Source organism: Ziziphus jujuba, chromosome 8 (genome assembly GCF_031755915.1).
Source record: "Ziziphus jujuba cultivar Dongzao chromosome 8, ASM3175591v1".
NCBI classification, from domain to species: domain Eukaryota; kingdom Viridiplantae; phylum Streptophyta; class Magnoliopsida; order Rosales; family Rhamnaceae; genus Ziziphus; species Ziziphus jujuba.
The window spans coordinates 24052970-24079488 of NC_083386.1; the positions used below are offsets into that span (position 1 = coordinate 24052970).

At 33.9% G+C, this 26519-nt stretch overlaps 2 protein-coding genes and 1 long non-coding RNA gene across 3 annotated transcripts; 2 read left to right on the forward strand and 1 right to left on the reverse strand.

Annotated features, from left to right (window-relative positions):
* Positions 1–2513: 2513 nt before the first annotated feature.
* Positions 2514–3236, reverse strand: LOC132805159 (uncharacterized). The gene is made up of 2 exons (XR_009640544.1): positions 3058–3236; positions 2514–2953 (listed from the first exon to the last, which is right to left on the reverse strand). It is a non-coding gene; the product is annotated as an uncharacterized LOC132805159 (long non-coding RNA).
* Positions 3237–7946: 4710 nt separating this feature from the next.
* On the forward strand, positions 7947–11391 carry LOC107414216 (MDIS1-interacting receptor like kinase 2-like). The gene is made up of 2 exons (XM_016022321.4): positions 7947–9905; positions 10843–11391. The coding sequence occupies exons 1-2, from the start codon at positions 8996–8998 to the stop codon at positions 11151–11153; spliced, it is 1221 nt and encodes a 406-aa protein (XP_015877807.3). The 5' UTR covers positions 7947–8995; the 3' UTR covers positions 11154–11391.
* Positions 11392–12842: 1451 nt separating this feature from the next.
* Positions 12843–16881, forward strand: LOC107414208 (MDIS1-interacting receptor like kinase 2-like). The gene is made up of 3 exons (XM_060819407.1): positions 12843–14713; positions 15213–15778; positions 16377–16881. Exons 1-2 carry the CDS (start codon positions 12912–12914, stop codon positions 15340–15342), a joined length of 1932 nt encoding a protein of 643 aa, XP_060675390.1. The 5' UTR covers positions 12843–12911; the 3' UTR covers positions 15343–15778; positions 16377–16881.
* The last annotated feature ends 9638 nt before the right edge of the window (positions 16882–26519 follow it).

The window sequence follows — 26519 nt, forward strand, 5'->3', positions numbered from 1 at the left end:
ATTGTGCTGACATGTCAACACGTGTCAGATGACGTGTCGGATGCGTGGCTGACGACGTGTCGGATGGCGTGGCAGATGACGTGGCAGGGTGCGCTGACGTGGTCGTCTTGAACCTCCAGACGGCGCGTGCGGCGCGTGAGGAGCGTGAACTGTTGCAGAAAACTTCAGGCGGCGCGTGAGACGCTGCGTTTCTCTCCGGCGAACTTCGTTGTTCTCGTCTCGTCGGGTACTTTCACCTGGTATTGTCAAATTAATTATTTGAGCAACTTTTCGAAACACCAACCTGAAGAACAGTGGCTCTGTTTCTTCAAATTTTGAACCCAAGCTCTCGACCTGGAGCTCTGATACCACTTGTTGTGGTTCTCTGACCACTTTAGAGAAGAAATATGAGAAGAAAAATAAAAAGAATTCTATTAATCGCTTAGAAATAGAATACAAAAATAAAAACTTCTCTCATGGAGGATTCTCACGTGGAACCTCTCTCTACACTCTCAAATTCTCTCTGGAATTGCTCACTCTTCTCTCAAGCTCTCTCTGGAACTTAAACACTCTCTCTCTCGGAGTTTTCTCTCAATATTCCTCACTTGGGATAATATTGAGCTTGCTCTCTTGGCTTGGCTTGCATACAACGGGATGGAGCCTATTTATAGGCTTACAAGGTCGGTTGCATGGCCACAATCTTCAACAGCTTCTGACAGTAGCCCACAATTGTTGAGCAATCCATTTTCGGTGCAGCAATGGCCATTGTCAAAAATGGTGGCTGTGCAGTCTTCACACTGTCGGTGCAGTGGTGGTGCGGCTGGACTTCACAATTCTCCCCCTCCTGGAATTTTGGTGGCCTTAGGCCTATTTTATAGGTTAGCATCAATTTTTTTTATTTTTTATTTTTTCATGTTCAGATATATACTTTCATATAAAAATAATAAAATTAATCAAAAATCAATACAGGTTTAAATATTAAGTAGTTGATGAACAATAAAATCTGATATAAACAGATATTTTTCTTTAAACTACAAAAATATTAAGAATCCATTAAAATAATTAGTTTCAATAAAAATATTAAAAAATAATTATAATAAGTTGTTCATATAGACAATATTTAAATGGAGATCTTAGTATTCATCCAAAAAAAAAAAAAATTGTGATCTTAGAAGAATAAAATTGAAGTCATATAGGAAGATATGGAAGATGGTCATAAAGATTTAAACGATAAGAAATTAAAGGGGTGAGAGCCTGAGATAGTTTTTTTATTTTATTTTATTTTTATGCATAAGAGTGATTTATGCAATAGATAAACATTCCAATAAAAGATAATTAGGGTTGTTATTTTTTTTGAAAAATTACAATAGCATTTAAAGACATTAATTTTCATTTAATAATAAAAACCTAAAATAATAAAAAAGGGCCTAGCTTATTTTTTATTTTTATTAGATCATTTAATATTTCAATTTTTAAAATTACTTTAAATATTTTTTAAAAAATTAAAAATATTCACCAAAGTGGCCTGAGTCTTATCATTTAAAGAAAATGTAAATCCCACAAATAAAGTAAAAACGTTTAGAAAAGACTTAAAGTCGTTCGGTGAAAATATATATAGAGCATAGTTTAGTTTTAAGTTCTATAACAAAAAAATTCAAATTCAAAGTCGACAAAACGATTATATTTAAGCATGGGAATTATGTATTGGTGGAATATATGTATGTATGTATATATATATATATATATATATATACATATACGTGTGTGTGTGTGTGTGTGTGTGTGTGTGTGTGTGTGTGTTTGTGTGTGTGTGTGACTCGGCACTCCGTAGTCTTTTTCATGCATGAAGCCTGAAAAGTACATATTTGACAAAGTGATCATACATGTTATTATACATCTTACAACTGAAAGTATTGGTTAACAAAATTATTAACTGTTTAAGATATGCACTCCACGTTGAGTTATCATCATCCTTTAATTGTGGGTTTTAGAAGTACTATTAAATCAAGTATCTTATTAAAAGGAAACAGAAATATTTATTTATCCCTTTAAATTCCTAAAAAACTACAAATCATTAATCAATAAGCTGTGGCCAGCAATATAAATTCCAGGTCAATGGGAGGACTTGGGCATATGGTTTTGAATTTTGAAATTGGAGGCTCAAAATTTGTTTTTTTCTTTTTTTAATTGGGTGAATAAAATTGATTTTCAATACGCACAAAAATAAATGTCCATGAGCTGGGCCAGAGGAAAAGGCGCAATGAAGCTCATCCTCTGGCCCACGTAGCTCTAGCTGCAACAAAAGCTATATAGGTTACCTTTTTTGTGAATAAAGTTACATCATTAGCTATTGAAGAATAATTATTGTCTGAATTGTATATACCGTTGTCGAGCATATCAATGATAAATGGCTGGAAAGCCATGAATTCACCAAAGAAAAGAAAAAAAGATCATTAATGGCTCAAAACTGTTGCTGTAATTCTGTTAAAATTTAAACGGATCGACCAAAAAAAAAAAAAAAAGGAAAATTGATAACAACAATAAGTATTAATTAATAACTGCAAAAATTATTATGCAGAACGAGGAAATTATTTTAATTACTAAAAAGCAACAACATGAATATCCAGCTTCCATTTTTTTTTTTTTTTTTTTTTTTTTTTTTTTTTTTTTTTTTTTTTTTTTTTTTAAGGTGGTACTGCGTTCCTTTGGCCAGGATCGAACTCGACAGAGGCATGTGGTGGGAATTTAGCAAGTATGGCTGTGCCAACTTGACTACGACCTAAACCCCCATGAATATCCAGCTCTAGCTATATACCAGTGAATTTTACTGATTCGTTCACCGTTTGGGTACTCATCTAAAGCGGTTAATTACCATTGTCAGGACCACGTCCAGGATAATTGTGTCCTACGGGATCACCCTCTGGATAACTCTGACCATTCAAAACCACCCGATGTATACCTCTTTGATAAGAAGCTGTTCAAATGAGTTTTTACGCATTAGAATGGTCAATTGTCTAATTAATTAACTGTTTTGAAGTAATTATAATGACTTTGGGCATAAAGGGAAGTCACACTTACAATTTAGACGAATGTTAAAAGTAGTCCCAGGGAGTTCCTTTGATGCCAGTGCCATCCCAAGGAGAAGCGTAGCAACCAAAAAACCCACCCAAATCACTGAAAACTTGTTATTAGAAGCCATTTTCTTAATTAGCAATGTTAATTGTGAATATTGTGTGGGTTATATAGAATCTCAATCTAAAGTTGGTTGCTTTTTTGTTTTTAAACAAGAAAGCTAGGACAATAAAAATAATAATAAAACTTAATATTACAGCACCCTATTGACCACGCCATCATGAAGTTCAACATACAGCAGCCAGCTACAAAAGTTTGCTTTATATTTGAAAGGTGCTCCGCCTTTGATTTGAATTATTTACGAAACTGGTCTTATCACCAGCATGATGCTAGCTTAATTATATAATATAATGATCTACACTGTGGATCGAGTTCTCATATCTAAATTTATGATCAAAACTTATAGTGCATATGTATAAAATATTTATTGCGATATCATTGTCTAGGCACATAAAAATTATTGCAATTGGTTTTGGCTATCGTTTACTTAATATCATTTAAAATTCCTATTTCAAGTAACGTTTAGGATATGATTGACTTTGGGCTAAATAGGAATCTTCTGTTTTTTTTATTCATTTATATATATTTGTTGTTGTTAATCCCCATTCCTATCCACTTCATTTTATAAAAAGCAACTTTTTTCTTTTAATTAATTTATTTTATTTTTTCATAAATATTTTAACGAGATGATGTTATATTATTGATAAATAGAAACAAAAATATGAAAAATTAGATAATTCTTTTAATACGACCACGTGAATTTACAGAATTCATATGTAAAACTTCCTAACAAGTTCGAAGTGGATGAAGCATTGTCACACTGATATTGCAGCCAACTAATCAGTATTGTTTCCTTCCCCCACCACCTCCCCCCCCCCCCCCAAAAAAAAAAAAAAAAAAAAAAAAAAAAAGACTAATCGGTATTGGGTATCATTTAAAACCTAAATATACTGTTATGCCCAAGTATATTCTCTTCCCTGCATACCCTCCTACTCTTTAATGCTTCCATTTTAAAATTAATGGGGAAAACTCATATTATTCTGTAAACTTATAATTATTGTTAATGTTACGTAAGCTAATCATATTATTATTATTATTATTATTATTATTATTATTATTTTAAAAGGTGAGGAGCTGAGATTTAGTCACTTCATGAACTCAAATGTGCGAGTGAGGGGCATATGACCAACTTTAATCATCAGACTTAATAAGAAAATCTTGTTCGTTAATTAGCAGCTTTCATAGATCTGGGATGTTGGTACGTCTAACCATCAGAGCTATCACACGATCTTTTTTATTATTATTATTATTTTGGTAACATAATAATTAGCAGCATTCATAAATCTCAAATGTTGGTATCTCTAACCATCAAAACTACCATATGATCTTTTTTATTATTATTATTTTGGTAACATAATAATTAACAGCCTTACATGAGCATAGTTTGGTTTTAGTTCTATACATATATTTTTATTTTTAATATAATTCAAAACCCGCGCAGAGTACACGAAGAATAGCAGACGCTAATTGATAAATTAAAAGTCCAAACCAACTGGGCTGAAATTTAAAAATCTCAGACTCTAACTGACAAATTAAAAGTCCAAACCAAGTGGGCCTAATTTCTTAAAAATATTAGACACTAATTAACAAATAAAAAGTCCAAACAAAGTAGGCCGAAATTTAAAAAGTGGTTGTGAGTTGGACTCTAAAGATCCATGGGTCGAACCCAATCCAAGATTTCAATCATTTTGATTTGGCTTTCCATACATGGTGGATGGGCAGGCCCATAAACCTAGGCGAGCGTGCTGCTGAATTGGGCGGTTACAAGCCAAGGATTCTCACGCCGCCTCTTTAAAATGTCCCACTTTTTTAAAACATAATTTTATCCATTATTCATTTATTTAGCTTGGTAAATTATCTATTATATCTTTTTTTATTGATGGACTCATAGATGGATTTTTTCATCTCACACTGTTAAAGAGAGAAATAAAGAGAGGGAGATGGAGAGATACATAATTTTTTCATCTCACACTGTTAAACAGAGAAATAAAGAGAGGGAGATGGAGAGATACATAATCCAGAATTCAATGGATTTAAAATGAGTTATAGATTTTAAAGCATTTGATAAATTTTAATGGAATTTCATATATTTCATAAAGAATTTATGAGAATCCAATAAAATCTTTAAAATTAAAACTGGATTTCATATTGAGAATTTTCTTCAAAATTTTACTGATAAAATCCATTAAAATTTATTATTTAATAAAATTTTTAAAAATTAACAACTTTTTAAATACCATTATATTTTAAAATTTTTTATAAAATCCTAATTGAATACACATATATTTTAATGGATTTTTATAAAATTTATTAAAATTTAAATTAAATATCATTAGACTTGTATAGATTTCTTTAAAATCTATATCGAATACCTTCAAACTTTTAAATATTTTTAAAATCTTTTAAATTCTAGATTAAATACAAATGATGGACTTTTGGAAAAAAGAAAATAAAAAAAAATTAAAGGGTATAATGGATAATTCACCAGGATAAGTGAATGGATAAAAAAGAAAGGGGAAAAAGATCGTGTGATATTTCAAGCCTTGTTTTGTCCAAACATATGCAAGTGGATCCAAATGAGGCGCAGCTTTAGCTGGCTATACATTTTGACGTAGAAATAAAAAATTATAGAAAACTAAAATTAATACATTGTACGTTAAGAGTATCTCTAATAGCTTTTTTAATTACTATATTGTTTTGTTTATATTAGAAATATATACAAAGTTAAAAACGAAAAAAAACGAAAAAAAAAAAAAGTTTTTCTTATGATTCTGTTTAATTACTCTGTGAAATTGATATGATAAAAAATAAAATATATATTGTTAAGGAAACTGTTTATTTTAGATAGTCTCCTAAATAAATAATGTGATTCATCAAAATATTATTTATCAAGATAATTTTTAAAAAAAAAAATAGATAAATAAATTATTATATTATTTTTTAAGAAATATATATATATATATATATATATTATTAATTAATTGATATTCAAATAGAATCATTAGAAAATAATTTTCAGATGAAAGTTTATCAAATAGACATTTATACTACATAGACTAAAAGTTCTTTAAACTTATAAGCCATATAGAAAATAATATACAAAACCATTAAAGATACTCAAATATAGTACAATATTGAAACTCATATATGCATGCCAACTTGTAATTCAACTAGAACCAAATTAAAATCACGTTCTGAAGTCATCAACACAAAACTGTCCGAATTTCATATCTGAGATTGGGAGCTAACTAGCCAAATCTACATCAATTAGCTGAGACCTAAAGGAAAACAAATATTAATTTAAGAACTAGACACATTTTCAATCATAAAGCTTGGGCGTCAGGAAAAGAGAATAAAACCAGTGGCTTTTCTTTGTTTCTTATGTGAAATTTACTACAAGGAAAGGAAAAATCCGTAATAGCAGATTGATGTTAGAGGAGAAGTTATTCTAGTACTACCAATCAAATACAACGTATTTCCCCCCCCCCCCCCCCCCCCCCCCAAAAAAAACTTTGGTCGTTTTTGACATTAAACAAAGACTAAGTATTTGTACATATATATATATATATATATATATATGTAGATAATTATTGTTTCGAGTTCCATTATCTCGATCAACAATGGGTTGTTGCCTTCTTCATTTAGATAATTAGTTGTTATTGCTACTCCCAAACATTAGCAACCACAGAAATATACTTCACCCTTAAAATGCACATCCACGCCATAAAATGTGTGCGGATGAAATTACACGTAATATAGTATATTACGCGATTATATGTAAAAAGACGAAATATTGAATCCTTTTTACTTCAAGGATAAAATAGTATTTTTATTATTATTATTATTTATATTTTAAATTTATAGCCCACCTATATCATGTATAATTATAAATTACTTGTTTATATATATATATATATATATTTTGGTAAATACTTATTTGTATAATTTAGATAACATGTAATTAGCAGAAGAAGTTACACTACATGCATGATAATTTTGTCAATTATAATTTCTATGCTCCGGTATTCTCCAAAAGGTCTACTGAGTCCCATTCCATACTCCATTGTGTCACGTGCTTTGGACTTGGAATTTTATTTATTATTATTGAGCAGTAAAGTCTTATCCAATACGTTTTCAATTTTTTTTGGTCAATTACGACGAATGTTAAGAGGGACGCAGGACCAAAGCCAAAGTATACTGTGTACGCGGAGAGAAATGATATCTGCTAATTAATAACATTTCTTGGAAAGTGTTAAACCAACTAAACCAAAATATGCTCTGTATGCATAGAGAAACTGTCCTAATAAAAGTGTCCATGAGAACTACAAACCAATTTCCAGCTAGTTTGATTATTATTATTATTATTGGGGTTGAAGATTGAAATTCAGGATTCAATGCAAGGAAACAGGGGTTTGCCAATTGACCTTTCCTGCGGGGACCATCTAGTCTTCCTGAATGAAGCAAATCAACACGGCACACTGTTAAAGCTTGACTTTTAGCATGGAATATTTAACACCAAGTGAAGCATCCTAATTCCACCCTCCGTACCCTAAAGTTTTTTCAAATTTAAAGTGGTTCTCATGTAGTTGATGAATGCCATCTGTCCTTTTTTTTTTTTTTTAACCGTTTACTTTCACCAACAATCGTTTACTTGTTGCTTTCACTGCCGTCAATTTTACATTTAATGAATTTTTTTTTTCCTGGCTGGAGATTTTTATTTATTTATTTATTATTGTTATTTTTATTAAGTATAGGATAAGAGGAATTCCTGGAAATACAGATTAAAGTGAAACTTTTTCAATAAGTTTCAGCCAAAAAAAAAAAAAAAAGAAAAGGACACTTTTTCCATAAGTTATGTATGTAAGGCAAATCAAGCTAAGCCAAAAATAATATACTAAAGTAAAACGGACTCTTACAAGATTATTTTGGAAAACATGTCCAGCCTACGAGGATGTGTGATCTCAATGGCAATGATTGTTTCTTGGGCGTTTCTTCTGCTATCCTGCAAAGCTGATACAACATCAAACAAAGAAGCTGAGGCTCTAATCAAGTGGAAAGATAGCCTACCAAACCAATCAGTTTTCGACTCTTGGGTTTTTCCAACACATACCAATAGTTTTTCTTCTACTCCTCCAAGTCCATGTGAATGGTATGGAATTACCTGTAACCAAGCGGGAAGCGTAATTGGAATAAACTTGGCATCCACAGGGTTAAAAGGTACGCTTCAAAACTTGGATTTATCCTCCTTTCAAAACCTTTTATTCCTTGATCTTAAATTCAACAATCTCACAGGAACAATACCAAACGACATTGGCATTGTTTCCAAACTCCATTTGCTTAACCTTTCTACAAATTCTTTCAATGGATCTTTACCTCTTTCTCTTGCAAACCTCACTCAGATTCGTGAACTTGACATTTCCCGCAACCACTTATCAGGTGAGATACCAGCAAATATAGGAAATTTATCCAATCTATCCTTATTAAACCTGAAAGATAACCAGCTTTCAGGTGGTTTGACTGTGGGAATTGGAGCACTATCCAACTTGGTTACCTTAGATCTGTCTATGAACAATCTAAGGGGACCAATTCCACATCAAATTGGAGACTGTTCCAAGCTGATGTACTTATCTTTGAGTAACAATCAGTTGAATGGTACAATACCAAATAGCATTGGTAATCTTCTGGGTTTACACCGGTTACTTGATTTGAGTTACAATTCACTTGGCGGAAAATACCACCCCAGCTTGGCAGGCTTACAAGTTTGGAGAATTTGAACCTCTCCCACAATAATCTCACCGGTTCAATCCCAAATTCGCTTGGCAACATGGTGAGCTTATTGGATATCAATCTTTCGCACAATTGTTTGGAGGGTCATGTCCCTAATACGAGTGTCTTTCAGTCAGCTCAGCCGGAGGCATTCGGCAACAACAATGCTTTATGTGGAAACATAAAAGGTCCTCGCCCCTGCATCGAAACAGAGCAAAAAGGTGGGATAAAAAAGAAACAGAGACTTTTAATCTCTTCTTTAGTGGGTGCTCTGTTATTTTCTTTTATATTTCTTGGGATTTTGGCATACCTTTGGAGAAAAAAATCCCCAGCAAATTTGGTTAAACAGGACAGCATTCCGAAGGGACATAATCGGTTTTCGGCGTGGCATTTTAATGCAAAACTTTTGTACGAAGACATATTGGAAGCAACAAATAGTTTTGATGACATGTATTGCATTGGAGTGGGAAGGATGGGGAAGGTCTACAGAGTGAATATCCCTGGTTGCGATGTATTAGCAGTAAAGAAGCTGAATTTCCAGGCCAGTGATGAGGCAGAAATAGAGAATATAAAACATTTTGGGAAAAAAGTAGCAGCTTTGACACATATCAAGCATAGAAACATTGTGAAACTTTTTGCGTTCGTATCTCAAGGAATTGATGCATTTTTGGTTTATGAGTTTATGGAAAGGGGAAGTTTAGCAGATATGCTAAGAAGTGAGAATGGAGCGAAGGAGTTAGATTGGATGAAGAGGATCCATATAGTCAAAGGTGTAGCATATGCTTTGTGTTATATGCATCATGATTGTGTACCGCCTATACTTCATCGAGATGTATCCAGCAAAAATGTATTATTAGACTCAGAATTTGAGGCTCATGTCTCTGATTTTGGTGCAGCAAGGTTCCTGAAGCCTGATTCTTCTAAATGGACTACGGCGGTTGCTGGAACCTATGGGTACCTTGCCCCAGGTAGGTTTTCAATATATACTTGCTTTATTTGTTTAATTTCATTACTTGTCAAAAATTGCATTTTTCAATTTGCAAGTAGTGTTCCTTTTCCAAAAAAAAGAAGAAAACGCACATATTAATGTTCTAAATATATTCACTTTCAGTTTTTGTATACATTATTTTTCAGAGGAAAACGCATAAAATCAAACAAAATTACCATACAACATTTTATTAAATTCACATTTTGTGTTTTATTTTATTTTTTTCTCAATTCAGTAATGGGGGGATTCTAACGCAGGATTTGTTTGAGGAAATGATAGCCTTACCACTTTGGCAGTAGGGTGTAACGCATTAAAGTTTTGATTAGCACAAAAAGAAAGAAAACCTTTCCTTTGGTACATTACATTTTAAGAAATAGAAAAAATACTGAAAATTGTTAAGACATAATAATATATAAATAATGCTTGAATTATTAAATGTTCAATGATGTGGGAACATTTATTTGCTTTATTTTTAAAATATATTTGGATATTTATTCATCCAAATATATATATATATATAGAGAGAGAGAGAGAGAGAGAATTTGAGATGTATAATTTTTTTTTTCTTTTTTATGAAAAATGTAACTGGATGGATAATCCATTTATGGCCTAAAAATGTTTATATATTTGAAATTATTTCATAATAACATCATTGCTGACATGAATATATATGGAAGTTCCTATCTACTAATTAATAGATCTTTCTTATTTATATAAAACAATTTCTTATTTATATTTGCCACAGCTAACATGCCGTCCTGTTAATTAATAATATATAAATTTGATAGCTCTAGAATTAGCTTGTTGTTGGTTCAAAATACATCTTTTTTACATGGTTGGGTATTATAGTTCCCAACTGTTTATTTCAACAAAATTTACTTTATTTTTATTTGTTTATTTATTTTTTGGGTTTGCAGAGTTTGCTTATAGTATGGTAGTATCAGAAAAATGTGATGTGTATAGCTTTGGCGTTTTGGCTCTTGAAGTTCTTATGGGAAAGCATCCAGGAGAGCGTATTTGCTGCCTACGATCCTCGTCGGCTGTTGATAGAATACAACTTGGAGATGTGTTGGATCCTCGTCTCTCTCCTCCTGCAACTCAAAATATTGCTGATAAATTAGCTTTGGTTATGAGCATTGCTGTTTCATGTTTGTCGGCAAATCCTCAAGCTCGTCCTACAATGACAAGTGTGTCTAGGCTACTTGAGAGTCGAAATGCAGGCTCCTGATGACTAGAAGAATTCTAATTATCTTCTCAATCTTCTTTCCTCTAGCATGCATGGTGCAAAAATTATAATACCATCATGCATACCTATGTTGACTGAGTTTTTTATTTCTTTTGGTTGATCATACGTGAATTGCTTCCCTTGCAGTTCAACTGTAATGATATAAAAACAGCTTCGTATATTAGTGATTGTCCTTGGACTTATCACATATATCTCATAATCAGATAATCTTAATTAATTATCTCTTCCCTAGGTGGTGGATAAATCCTAATATACAGCATATGGAAGTTAATTAGGTCGACTTAGAAGATTAACTTTTCTTCACTTGAAATGTAAATGCGGTACGCACATAACATATATCACACATGACATAAATTGTTGCAATGTATCCCTCTTAACTTTACTTAGTCGCATTATGATCTAATTGAATTTTTGTTGGCCAACTTTAGTCAATAACTCCAATCCAAATGATCAATACTAAAATGAAATTATGTTCAATTGTTGCGACTTCATTCTTTTTTATTTTAGAAATGTACATTTCAGTACCTCTAATTTGGGTATTACAAAGTCATGGCCATCTTAAAATTTTATAATTATATATGCTAAGCTACATAAGGACGATTTTATGGTTTTAACATTAGTGTTTTTTTATTAACCATTCGATCACAATGAAAGTCAGAATTTAAAATTCAAAAAATGATGAACTATCAGTTTAATGATATACTAATATACATGACTTTAAATCTTTTCATTTTTTTCTTTAAAATGTAAACGTCTATTGAGTATAACTTTCTAAAATGGATGTAGGACTTTAAACATAATTAAATATGCCCTGTATATAGAGAGAGAAACTTATGTCTTAAAATTAAAATTAACAAGAATTTGCTCTTCTTTTTGCTAGCTAAGAACTTTCATAGAATCTATGCATGCAGCTTAGAGGGGGCAGTAATAGAGCTCACTTTTTTTCTTTTTTTTCCCTGAAAATTCTACAATTTTTGGGACTGCCGATGAATATGCCAGAATATAAATACGACATAAGTTGATGGTAATCCTATCGCAATTATAAATAACCGTTGTATAAGATGTAATCCATCATTATAAGCATATGTTTTTCTTTAAAAAAAAATCACACATATGCTAAAGTAGCTGAATTCCCATAGAAAATGGTCAAGGGGAACGAAGAAGTTCAGTTCTACGTAGGTCCCATCTTCTTCTGTTTTTTTATTTTTATTTTTTATTTTCATGAGTAAGCCTTCTAAAATGTTTTCCACAATGTTAGTATTCAAAGTTCAACACAAAATTTCTACATCAAAGCCAAGACCAAGATGGATAAATATTATTCATAAAAAGCGTTAATCGTTGGTCAGGCCGTGTGGACCCAGTATGCAAAGTAAATGAAGAAGACTTTTTTTTGGGTGAACAATAAATGAAGAGGACTTTCGTAGAGCGACCAACTTCTAAGCCAATTGGAAGCCTAGAGTCTATCTCTTTTAATACTAGTCTAGTTTGTTGACCAGAAAAAAAGCAAAATACTAGTCTAGTTCGCGTATATTTTCACCCAAAAATAAAAATAAAAATGTCTAGTCGTGTATGAAGGCATTAATAATCACATAACTGGGGGGAGAAAAAAAAAAAACTATGACAGTTTTCAATGAGTTAGAAAAAATAATCTGAACTTACCAAGTGAATTTACTAGCTAGTAACATACATATAAAGCCCATCGAGAGTTGATAAGCAAGGAAACACTTCTAAAAAAGTAAAATGATTCCCATGTTGAGCTTACAAGAATGTGTCTCGTTGGCAATAGTTGTTGCCTGGGTGGTTTTGCTATCTTTCTGCAAAGCCGATCCAGCATCAAACAGAGAAGCTGCGGCTCTACTCAATTGGAAAGATAGCCTACCAAACCAATCAGTATTCAACTCTTGGGTCTCTCCGATACACACCAATAATCCTACTCCTCTAAGTCCATGTAGATGGTATGGAATAACCTGTAATAATGCAGGAAGCGTAAACCAAATAGACCTGCCAGGGAAAGGCATAAATGGAACCCTCAAAAACTTTGATTTCTCATCCTTTCCAAACCTTGTCCGTCTTGATCTTCAAAGAAACAACTTTGGAGGCAGTATACCATACAACATTGGCATGGTTTCCAAGCTCCAATTGCTTGACCTTTCAACAAATTCACTCAATGGCCCTCTGCCTCTTTCCCTTGCAAATCTCACTCTGCTCTCTAAGCTTGATGTTTCCGGTAACCAAATAACAGGAATACTAGACAGCCGTTTATTTCTAGGTGAGTCGTCAACCCAACCCAAAATTGGTCTTCTAAGTCTCAAATATCTACTACTCCAAGATACTCAGCTTGGAGGCAAAATTCCTCAAGAAATAGGAAACTTGAAATTCTTAGTCACTCTGGTTCTAGACAAAAATCATTTCAATGGTCCTATCCCTCCTTCTTTTGGTAATTTGAGCCACTTGCAAATTCTTAATCTCGGCAATAATCAACTTTCCGGGAATATCCCATCAACATTAGCAACTCTGAGAAACTTGACCGATTTGCGTCTGCTTGCTAACAATTTATCAGGTATTGTCCCTAGTGAACTGGGAAAATTTTCGTCTTTGACTGCTCTGCATCTGGAAGACAACAACTTTACTGGACGTTTACCTCCACAAGTTTGTAGAGGTGGAAAGCTTGTCAACTTCACTGCAGAATCCAACATGTTCACCGGTCCAATCCCGATAAGCCTAAGATACTGCCCAACTCTGTATCGGCTTGGGCTTCAACAAAACCAACTAACAGGGCATATAGACCAAGACCTTGGTGTGTATCCCAACCTTACTTATATCCTTCTGAGCTCCAACAAATTGCGAGGTGAGCTCTCACCAAAGTGGGGTGAATGTCGAAGCTTAGCGCTACTGAGTATTGCAGGTAATATGATTAGTGGAAAAATCCCAAATGAAATTGTCCAGTTGGACCAACTAGAGAAGCTTGATCTCTCTTCAAATAAATTGTCCGGTGAGATACCGCCACAGATCGGAAATTTATCCAAGTTAGCCTTCCTTAGCCTCCAAGATAATCAGCTTTCAGGCAGAATACCTGAGAGGATTGGATCATTATCTAACTTGGAGTCCTTGGACCTCTCAACGAACATGTTAAGTGGGTCGATTCCATCTCAAATAGCCAACTGCCACAAGCTACGAACTTTGAATTTGAGCAAGAATAAGCTGAGTGGTACAATCCCGGATGAGATTGGTAATCTGTCCAATTCCTTACATGATTTGCTAGATTTGAGTTACAACTCGCTTAGTGGAGAAATACCAGAAGAGCTTGGGATGCTTTCAGGGCTAGAGAAATTGAATCTCTCCCACAACAATCTCACTGGCCCAATCCCTGATTTACTCAGCAGCATGGGAAGCTTAACATACATCGACCTCTCAAACAACTTTTTGGAAAGTCCTCTTCCTGATTTGAAAGAATATCGGAAACCTCCACTGCCAAAGGCATCAACCAACGGCATAAATTTATGCGGGAATATAACAGCTATGAGGTCTTGCACGGAAACGAGGTCGGGTGAGAGATATACTAGAAAAGACAAACTACTAATCTTTGTCGTCATCTGTCCTGTTACGGAATTGGGAGAAAAACAAATAGCAACGGAAACAAAGAAAGCGAAGAACAGACACACAATTTACGTGGAAACCCTTGACGGGAAAAACCACGGGCAGGGAGAAGCAAATCCAATATCGAAAGATTGGTACAAAAGGTGAGCCTGACTGCGCGATACCTTCTAAAACCCTAAGGCTCAGTGGTGGGCTACGGTCTCGGGCCTATCGGCCCGAGACCTCCGCTTCCACCACAGAGCCCCAAATTTTTCTCCAAAATTTAATTTGACCAAATGGGTCGCACCGCGAGCTTTTCGGGTCGGGTCAACAAGAATTCGGGTCACAAACTCTAACATGTCCTTTATCCATTTTGATGTTGCTTTCTTTTATATGTATTGGGTTTTTGGCATTTCGAATTCGGAAGAAACATAAATCGATAAATTCACTTCCATTTTCTCTAAGGTATGTTAGGACCAAAATTTCGTACGAAGACATATTGGAAGGGACACAGAATTTTGATGACATGTATTGCATTGGTGAGGGAGGGTTTGGGAAAGTATACATAGCGTATATTCCAGGTCATGATGTATAAGCAGTAAAGAAGCTGAGTTATGAGTCAGAGATGGAGAATGCAAAACATGTTGAGAACGAAGTAGCAATTTTGAAACAAATCAAGCATCCAAACATTGTGAAACTCTTTGCATTCTGCTCTAGAGAGATTCATAAATTTTTGGTATGGGAGTACATGGAAAGGGGAAGTTTGGCAAATATGCTAAAAAGTGAGTACACTGCAAACGCGCTAGATTGGGAGAAGAGGATTCGAGTAGTGAAAGGAGTAGCCAATGCTTTATGTTATATGCACTATGATTTTGTGCCTCATATGATTCATCGAGACATAACTAGCAACAACATTTTGTTGGACTCAAAACTTGAAGCTCATGTCTCAGATTTTGGCACAGCAAGGATTCTTAACCCTGATTCCTCAAACCATACCATAGTTGCTGGCACCTATGGGTACCTTGCACCAGGTAAGCTTCCAATGCTTATACTTAATTTGTATGTTTCTAATCTTGGGAGATGCATGTTTCATATGTAGTGCATTTTATTTGCATTAAATTCAAATTAATTGAACATAATTAATTTTCAGTTTAGTTTATGAATTGCTGTTGTAGAAAATTCATTGAAAGCCAACAAAATATCATTTAACGTTCCAATAAAAGTGTGCTTCCAAAATAAGTATTGAAAAGTAATGTTGAAACACCATACATGCATATATACAGACACAGGTACTGTACATGAAGCTTGATTAATTGTTTTCCTGTCCAGCAGATATACATTTAATTTGTCTAGAGAGAAAAAGTTCCATAGTTTGAATTAATTATTGCATACATATTAACCTATTTCATAATTTTATAAACTAACAATCAATTTAAGCTTATCGCTAGATCAACCTCAGTTTATATGTACTAGCCTCTGTTTTGTCATAGTTAATAAAGAAAAATATATATATATATATATATATATACATTATAACTTAATTTAAGTGTATTATTCACTCACCGTCCCTCCACAATGTATTAACACTTTAAGAGTTCCTCATCTCTTTGTTTATTTCTTTGGGTGCAGAGCTTGCTTACACCATGGTAATGACAGAAAAATGTGATGTGTATAGCTTTGGTGTTCTGGCTCTTGAGGTTCTAATGGGAAAGCACCCTGGGGAACTCATTTTCAGTCTGCACTATTCATCTTCTGTTGAAAGCATGCAACATAAAGATGTATTGGATCCGCGTCTCCCACCCCCTGCAACTCAAGACATTGATGATAAATTAGATTTGATTATGAAGCTTGCTATCTCATGTTTGTCTCCCAATCCAGAAGCTCGTCCTAGCATGAGAAGCGCCTCTGAGCTACTTGAAAATGGAGGCACTTGATGGCTAGAAATGTTCTAATTAGACATGTCTCTTAGCATGTATAACATGCATGCATTAACTTGGTTTGGCTATGGTCTGTTTAATGAGTTTTAAGGATTTGTTTAGTATAACTAATGTAAGTAGAACCTTTGACGATACTCGTTTTTAAATAAGTTTTTTTTATTAAAAAAATTAATAAATGTTTAGTTGATACCAATTGTCACGGTTCTACATTTTATGCAGCGGAAATAAATCGTGCGGCGTCAAGACTCTCTAGTCAAGGTCAACCTTCTCACTATCTGAGTTCATATATCGACCCATCTGATACCAATTGCACGCTCCTGAGGTTCACCGACAAAAACTACTCTCACGAGTCTCGCACATGGGCAACTAAGATTGCTTCCCAGCATCATGGCTCTTAGCTTAGATGCTCGCCCATCTATAGATTCTCATGGTCATCAAGGCTCACGCCGTCCAACAACTAGCCCAATAGCCTCAATCCCACTCGGTAGCCTGCAGCTCAACTGTATTTCAAGATCTAGCTAGTAACCCAACTCTTCATTCGGACCTTGATCCATGCACATTCCAAATAGCATGCGATCCTGGAGCATGCATGCCAGCATCATGATTTAGAAAATGCTTTGCTTATAGAGTTTTCTCATAGCAAATTATTTGAAACCATAACTTAAAAAAATGCTTTTGACTCTCATTAAATGCTCATTAATAAAATAATAAAGATAAAATTGGCATTAAAAAAATTTTAAATGCTCCTTAAGGCTTCCCAAATGGTTTTTTTTTTTTTTTTAAGTCTAAAATTTGGATTTTTCCAAAATGTGTAAAGAAGCTTTTCTTTTTTCTTTTTTTCTTTTTTTTTTAATCAAGAAACATTTATGAAATTGTAGCCAAATACCTATTATGTTTAACACTTAAGCCATCTAATAGAGCTTTTTACTATTAAAAAAAAAAAAGCTATACTAAACAAAAATACTGTGTAAATGGTTTCCCTTTCAATTGGATATACAAACAACTAGTCACAGTATATAGTTCTACGTAATAAAAACTAATTACACGCCATATATGGTATATAATCTTCTATATCTAAGCAAAAAAATAATATAATCTTTTATGTTTGGTTGGCACATGCTCAGTAACATTTGTAGATGATTATTTTTTTAATACTACTCTTAAATTGTGATCATTTAGTTTGTACACAACATGTATACGTACGTGATAACTTACTTTGCATATATATCTCAAAATTTAAAATCAAATAATATGTTGCTCCAAGGTAACATATATTTTAAACAATAATATTTTTTTGGAAATTATAATAGAAGACGTGGTAATTTTTTTTAAAAAAAAAATTATAGTAGCAGTCTCAATAATTTCTATACCAATACCTTCAGTTGCAAGATACACCAGTGACTGAAGAGAATAAGAAGAGGATACAGAATATTATTAAAAGGAAACATAATATTTATTAAAAAAAAAAAAGAGCATCTTATTAAAAGGATACAGAATATTTATTTATCCGTTTAAATCCCTAAAAAACTATAAATTATTAATCAATGAGCTGTGGACGGCAATATAAATCCTCGGTCAATGGGAGGACTTCGCATTGTTTTGAGTTTTGAAATTGGAGGCTCAAAAATTTATTTATTTATTTTTAATTGGGTTAAGAAAACTGATATTTCAATATGCTCAAAAATAAATGAGGTACGGATCGGCCAAAAGTGAAGCCTCATGGGGATCAACATGGGCTCCCTCTAGCCCACGTAGCTCTAGCTAATGAAAGTAACAACGATGTTTTAGTACATGAGTTAGCTGTCGAAGAATAATTAGGCTCTGAATTATATAGAGGAAAACATAAAAAGGTCCGCTCTAAAATCAAGATGAGAAAATTTTTTAAACATAAAAAGGTCCGCTCTAAAATTAAGATGAGAAAATTTTTTAAACATAAAAAGGTCCGCTCTAAAATTAAATGAGAAAATTTTTTAACCTTTTTTATTTTCAATAATTTTATCCATATTTTATTCATCCTACTTAATAAATTATTCAAAATATTTTTTTACCACTTATTCAAATAATTCCATGAAAAATGGACTGCTTTGCAGCCGCCATTATCATTAGATTTATCAAGAAATTTAATAATATAATTGGCATGATCAGTAATTCTAGCTGTGCTATAATTTTTTAGCAATGGTATTTATGGTATTATATATATATATATATATTTGGATATTCATTAAAAGATTTTTTAATTAAAAATTGATAAGTTTTAAAATTTATGAATTTTACTTTGATGATAATATTCATTTTAATTTGCAAATAATTAGAGGAAACTATGAAAAAGAATTAGGAAATATGAAAAAAAAATAAAAAATAAAGAAAAATAATAAAAAACAATGTTAGTCCAAGGTTCAAAAACGATGTATCCTTCCCCCATTAGGAAGGGGACCTTACCATGGAGCGGAATGTGTTATTGGAGGCGGGGCACAAACAAAATCAAGTAAAACTATTTCACCTCCGTTAGAAAGAGGGCACCTAACATAGAGTAAGGTGTGGACAAAATCAAATAAGACTATCCTACACTCTAATAGAGGCTCTATCCTAAGGAGGGCAAGGTAATTTTACTTTTATTTTGTTTATATTCTAACTCCAATTACACACTTTGCTCCGTGGTAGGGGCTCCTTTCTTAATGAGGCAAATTATATCTCACTTGATTTTGCTTACACTCTATTCTCAATTACACACCTCGCTTCATAATAGGGGTCCCTTACTTATGAGGGCATAGCATGTCGTCTTTAACCTCGGATTGACATGGTTCTTTTTTTATAATTTTTCTTCATTTTTTTTAATTTCATTTTCATATTTTTCATTAACCATTTACAAATAAAAATGAAAATTATTATCAAAATAAAAGAAATTCAGTAATATTATCCATTAAATGTCTATACTCAACTAATATATTCATAAATTTTAAAACTTACCCACTTCTAACTCTAAAAAAAATTTAAAAAAAAATCTTTTGATAAATATCCAATATATATATATATATATATATATGACAGAATCATCCACGAGGCTCTATCCATACATCCAAAGTGGTTCTCACATAAAGAAGCCCTATTAAAAATTCAGTAAGATTCCTTTGGGAATTGGATATAACTCAACCGTATAAATAAAATATCATAAAAACATTTTTGAAGAATTTCCACCAAATGAACAAATAAAATAAAAGTCATATATATTATATTAATTTAAAAGTAAAAGGAATAAATGTAAAATATTAAAAGTGTTTGATATAATCCATACATTAAAATGAACAAAAAAAAGAATACATAAAATCATTAAAGTCAAAATATATAACAACATGAGCAACATAATAATATATGAAAAATAGAAACACTTAAATATGATCTATGTAATCTGTCAATTAAGATATACGAGAATAATTTAAAAATAAAACTATGAGACAAATTCAATGAGTAGAATGAAACAAAAATATAAAAATAATCATTTATTATCAAATTTTTTGCTCAAAACCTTAGTTTTCGCTCTTTAAAAATTTTCCTATTTTGAAAAAACTTTACATAAAACTTATGTATTTTTCATTACGACAAAATTGATATCTCATAGACAAAAATGAGTAATTATAATAAGTATCATAATTTCAAATGCTTAAATAAGTATTATATTTCCACTAGGTAAATCATAGCAAAAATAATCATTTCTTATACATAATATTAATAATGCTAAAATCTTGCACCATATTCAATATAAGAACTCATAATTAATTTTTTCTAGCTTTATTCAGATGTAAAGGATGAGGAACGATTTCAGAATAACATGCTGGCGCCTGAATATCAGAGTGCTGACATTCCTAATGGATTTGACCTTCCTCCGACCTACGTAGGTCATCATCCTTTAATTTTTTTTATTTTTTTTTAAAAAGCAATAAAAAAACAACTGCAAATAATATGAAATGGCTTTATTTAGAAAACAGCCTAGTTTATTGCTAAATTTGCTAGAACAGGTACACCTATTTTATCGAGTATTTACTATTTTATATTCTTGATTAATTTATCAATTAAGGAAAAAAATTTAAAATCTAATTTTAATCAGATGTGAAGGAGGAAGAGTCACTTATCCAGTCTTTCGCACCATCGCCAGACGCTGATCAAAACAGAATCATATAGCAGAAGCCTCTGGTGGATACAATTTTGTCATTCATCCTACTGGTGCTTTTTTTTGGGATTTTCTGCTTTGTCACACTCATTTGTATTTTGTGTTTATGTAACTTCTAATTAAACTAACAAAGTTTATTTTCTTCTGTTAATTTCTTACTACCTCTCATTAAAATAAAAATACTAGAGCCATATAGAATAACTTATTTCTTGTCTTAAAATTTTGATTCGTACGGACTTTTTTTTTTTTTTTTTTTGGGGGGGAAAAGATTAGGTTTGGAATTATTGGAATAATTTTTTACACAGAAGGAAAGGGTTCTTCCTTTGATTTTAGGGCTTAAATTATTTTATTTATCTGTAAATGTTTAATGAAATGATATAATATTATTAGTTAATAGAAATGAAAACAGGAAAAATGAGATAATTCTCTTGATCATCCATTGGATCGATGATTATAGATTGTAAATAAAAGTTAAAACAATAATAAATAATAAAATAGCGTTTTGGTTTTTTAATTGACAAGCAAATTGAGTGTTTGGTGTTTTTTTTTTTTTTTTCCCGACAAATTGCATATGGAAATCTTCTTTAAAATTCAAAGTGGATGAAGCATCGGCGCATTGAGTGGTGTGGGCTCACTGACATTACAGCCAACTAATCGGTATTGGGCGTCATTTCCCCCAATATATATTGCTAGGCCCAAGTATATTATCTTCCATTCATACCCTGCAAAACGTGAAATTTTTGTTAGTGTTAAGTAGGCTCATCGTCATCAAAATTACTATGATATTTCAAAAGATGAGGAGCTGTGATTTCACCCCACGAACTAGAATTTGTGAGTGTGCCGGGCATATAGCACCTGGACCACCTTTAATCATCAAAATAAGTCTGGATGAAAATAAGCCAAAATTCAAAAAGATGTAGTGTGCTAGAGTAAGCCAGACAAGCACCTGTGGATTGGACACTTTGATCCATGGGTCAAACCCAATCCCGGATTTCAATAATTTAGAATAGGCTTTCCATCCATGGCAGATGGGAAGGGCCCATTTGATCTAGGGCCAAAATAAGATTTTATGAAGTCAATTTTACATTTTATGAATTTTTTTTAACATTTTATGAACTTTTTCTTCCTATCTGGAGATCTTTTTTTTTTTTTTTTAAATTATTATTTATATATAAAAAAAATAGGATAAAGGGAATTCCTGGGAAATACTGAGTAAAGTCAAAACTTTTTCCTCTAGTTATGTATGAAAGGCCACTCAAGCTAAGCTACTAATTTAAGTAGAACGGACTCATAAGATTATTTTGAAAAACATGTGCAGACTACGAAGATGTGTGATCTCAATGGCAATGATTGTTTCTTGGGTGTTTCTTCTGCTATCGGGCAAAGCCGATACAGCATCAAACAAAGAAGCTGAGGCTTTAATCAAGTGGAAAGATAGCCTACCAAGCCAATCAGTTTTCGACTCTTGGGCTTTTCCAACACATACCAATAGTTCTTCTTCTACTCCTCCAAGTCCATGTGAATGGTATGGAATTAGCGTAATTGCAATAAACTTGGCACACACAGGGTTAAAAGGTACCCTTCAAAACTTAGATTTATCCTCCTTTCAAAAGCTTATACGCCTTGATTTTAAATCCAACTATCTCAAAAGTGTTGTGGTTCTCTGACCACTTTAGAGAAGAAATATGAGAAGAAAAATAAAAAGAATTCTATTACTCTCTTGGAAATAGAATACAAAAATAAAAACTTCTCTTGTGGAGGATTCTCACGTGGAACCTCTCTCTACACTGTCAAATTCTCTCTGGAATTGCTCACTCTTCTCTCAAGCTCTCTCTGGAACTTAAACACTCTCTCTCTCGGAGTTTAATCTCAATACTCCTCACTTGGGATGATATTGAGCTTGCTCTCTTGGCTTGCCTTGCATGCAACAGGATGAACCTATTTATAGGCTTACAAGTCGGTTGCATGGCCACAATCTTCAACAGCTTCTGACAGTAGCCCACAATTGTTGAGCAAGTTGGAGTTCGGTGTTAAATGCAGCAATGGCCATTGTCAAAGATGGTGGCTGAGCAGTCTTCACACTGTCGGTGCAGTGGTGGTACGGATAGATTTCACAATTCTCCCCCTCCAGCCGCATTTAAACTGATGGTCATCTGCCATCCATTCCAGCTATGTCTCTGCACAGCTTCAGCTTCTCTTGAGCAACAACTTTTGTTAACATGTCTGCTGGATTCTCTTTTGTGTGGATCTTCATCAGTTTCAGCAACTGTTGATCTATTACTTCGCGTATCCAATGATAGCAGATGTCAATATGCTTTGTACGGGAATGATACATTGAGTTTTTGCTCAAATCCATGGCACTTTGGTTATCACAATGTATCTTGTAGTCTTCTTACTTGATGCCCAATTCTGTGAGAAAACGCTTTAACCACAACATTTCCTTACCCGCTTCCGCTGCGGCAATATACTCTGCTTCAGTAATGGATAAAGCAATACACTTCTGCAATCTTGATTGCCATGACACAGCTCCCCCCGCAAAAGTGTAGAGATAACCTGATGTAGACTTTCTATTATCAGGGTCTCCAGCCATATCTGCATCTGTATAGCCTTCTAAGATTGGAGCACCTCCCCTGTAGCACAAGCACAGCTTTGATGTACCTTTAAGATACCTGAGAATCCATTTGACTGCTTCCCAGTGTTTCTTTCCAGGATTTGAAAGAAATCTGCTCATAACACCTACTGCATGAGCAATGTTTGGTCTGGTACACACCATTGCATACATCAGACTTCCTACCACTGAAGAATATGGTACTGAAGTCATCTCCTCTATCTCTTCTTTGCATGAGGGGCACAATCTCTTGCTCAACTTGAAATGATTTGCAAGTGGAATGCTGATCGGTTTGGCTTTATCCATGTTGAATCTCTTTATCACCCGTTCAACATACTTCTCTTGAGATAGCCATAACCTTCTATTCTTCCTATCTCGAATTATTTGCATTCCCAAAATTTGTTGAGCTGGTGCTAAGTTTTTTATATCAAAGAACTTAGACAATTCTTTCTTCAGCTGACTAATCTTCATTGCATCTTGTCCAACAATCAACATGTCGTCCACATATAGCAAAAGTGCAATGAAGTTTCCACCTGAAAATTTTTGAATATAAACACACTGGTCTGTTGCAGTCCTTTTATAGCCTTGACTCATCATAAACGAGTCAAACTTCTTGTATCATTGTCTTGGTGCATGCTTGAGGCCATACAAGCTCTTCTTCAGCTTGCATACGAAGTTTTATTTCCCTGAAACCTCAAATCCTTCTGGCTGCTCCATGTAGATTTCCTCATGTAAATCACCGTGAAAAAATGCTGTCTTCACATCCATTTGTTCAAGCTCTAGGTTTAGACTTGCTACTAAACCAAAAATGACTCGAATTGAAGTCATTTTTACCACTGGTGAAAAAATCTCATCAAAGTCAATTCCTTTCTTCTGAAGAAATCCTTTGACCACCAATTGAGCTTTGTATTTCACCACCTTTCCGCTGCCATCTTTCTTGAGCTTGAACACCTATTTATTCTTTAGTGTCTTCTTTCCTATTGGAAGCTCAACCAATTCATAAGTATGATTTTTCTGCAAGGATTCCATCTCATCTTGCATTGCTTGCAGCCACTTTTCCTTCTCTTGATGAGAAACAGCTTCCTGGAAACTCTCTGGCTCCCCTTCTTTAGTAAGCAGAATATACTCAGATTCTGGAAATCTCTTTGATGGAATTCGGCCTCGCTTAGATCTCCGAACTTGTAAACCACTGGTTTCAGGAGATGTACCATCATCTGACCACTGTGATGGCCCTGCAGCTGCTTGAGAGGATTGAGTCTCCCCCTGCTCAATATCCCCTTCTTCCTCCTGGTCTGCTTCTGGTATATCTTCATGCACCTCATTATCCTCTGTGGCTATTTGTGCTGGTGCTGGATTAGGACCAAAATTCTCAGCACTAGAACTACAATTAGGAGACATTCTGGGCTTTTCAATGTCTTCCATTGTCTGGTTTTCATGGAATACTACATCCCTGCTTCTAATAACCTTCTTTGTTTTCGGGTCCCATAACTTGTATCTGAATTCTTCATCTCCATATCCTATAAAGATGCATGGAGTAGATCTTGCATCCAGCTTCTGTCTGAGCTCCTTGGATACATGTACATAAGCTAAACAACCAAACACTCTTAAATGAGAATATGAGGGAATCTTACCCGACCATATTTTCTCCGGAATTTCAAACTTCAACGGTACTGATGGTGATCTATTGATTAAATTGCAGGCGGCATGAACAGCTTCTCCCCAGAATGGCTTTGGCAGCTTAGCCATACTGATCATACTTTTGACCTTTTCCATAATGGTTCGGTTCATTCTTTCAGCTATTCCATTATGTAGTGAGGTGCGAGAGACCGTCTTCTCATGTCGAATGCCGTATCTTCTGCAATAGGCATCGAACTCCTTGGAAGTATACTCACCTCCATTATCTGAGTGGAGACATTTCAGCTTCTTTCCTGTTTCACGCTCTACCATGGTATGAAATAGTTTGAAGTAATCTAATACCTGGTCCTTTGTCTTCAAGAAATATACCCATACCTTCCGAGAAGCATCATCAATGAAGGTCAGGAAATACTTGTTGCCACCTAATGATTCCACCTCCATGGGACCACAAACATCAGAGTGCACCAAACTAAGCAACTCTGATCTTCTCGATGTAGAGGAACTGAAGGAGACTCTATGTTGCTTACCAAACAAGCAGTGATTACAAGGATCTAGCGCAGCATCCTTGCAAATAGTGATAAGCTTCTTCCTTGCCAAAGTGGACAATTCTTTTTCACTCATGTGATCGAGTCTCTGGTGCCACAGATTTTGAGACGCCTCTCCTTCTGCAATATTGAGGCTATCTGCACATATCTTCACATGAGTCTTGTACAACGTTCCACAAATATGTCCTCGGGCGACAACTATGGCACCTTTCGTCATTTTTCATGTGCCTTTGCTGAAGTAGTTGTCATAGCCTTGCTTGTCTAAGGCTGCTCCCGAAAGTAGATTAAGCCGAAGATCTGGAACATGACGGACATCCTTCAAAGTGATTGTACAACCAACATTCATTTTTACCTGAATATCACCAGTTCCCATAATCTTTGCAAAACTAGAATTTCCCATCTTTACCGTACCAAAGTCTCCTGCTTTGTATGTTTTGAAGAAATCTCTGTGTGGAGTGACATGGTAGGATGCTGCAGTATCGACTACCCACTCAACATCTTAGGTTGATATATGAAGGCATGTCTCTTCTTCGGCGGAGCAGAGCGCCACTTCTCCTGTAACAGTGACTAGTGTGTCTCCATCCTTCTTCGGCTGATTACCTTGGAGTCTCTGCTCTCTCAACAACTTTCTGCAGTTCTTCTTCATGTGACCCTCCAGGCCACAATGATAGCACTTATATGATGATTTTCTGCCATCTATAGATCTACCTCTGCTCTTGCTCTTGCCTCTCCCCCTATCTCAACCACCTCTTTGCTGTCTTCCTCTCTCTGTGACAAGGCATGTGACTGATCCATGCCAATGTCCTTTCTCCTGGCCTCTTTATTAAATAGAGCATCCTTAACCATAGACATAGTAAGTTTGCCATTCGGGGCCGAATTTAT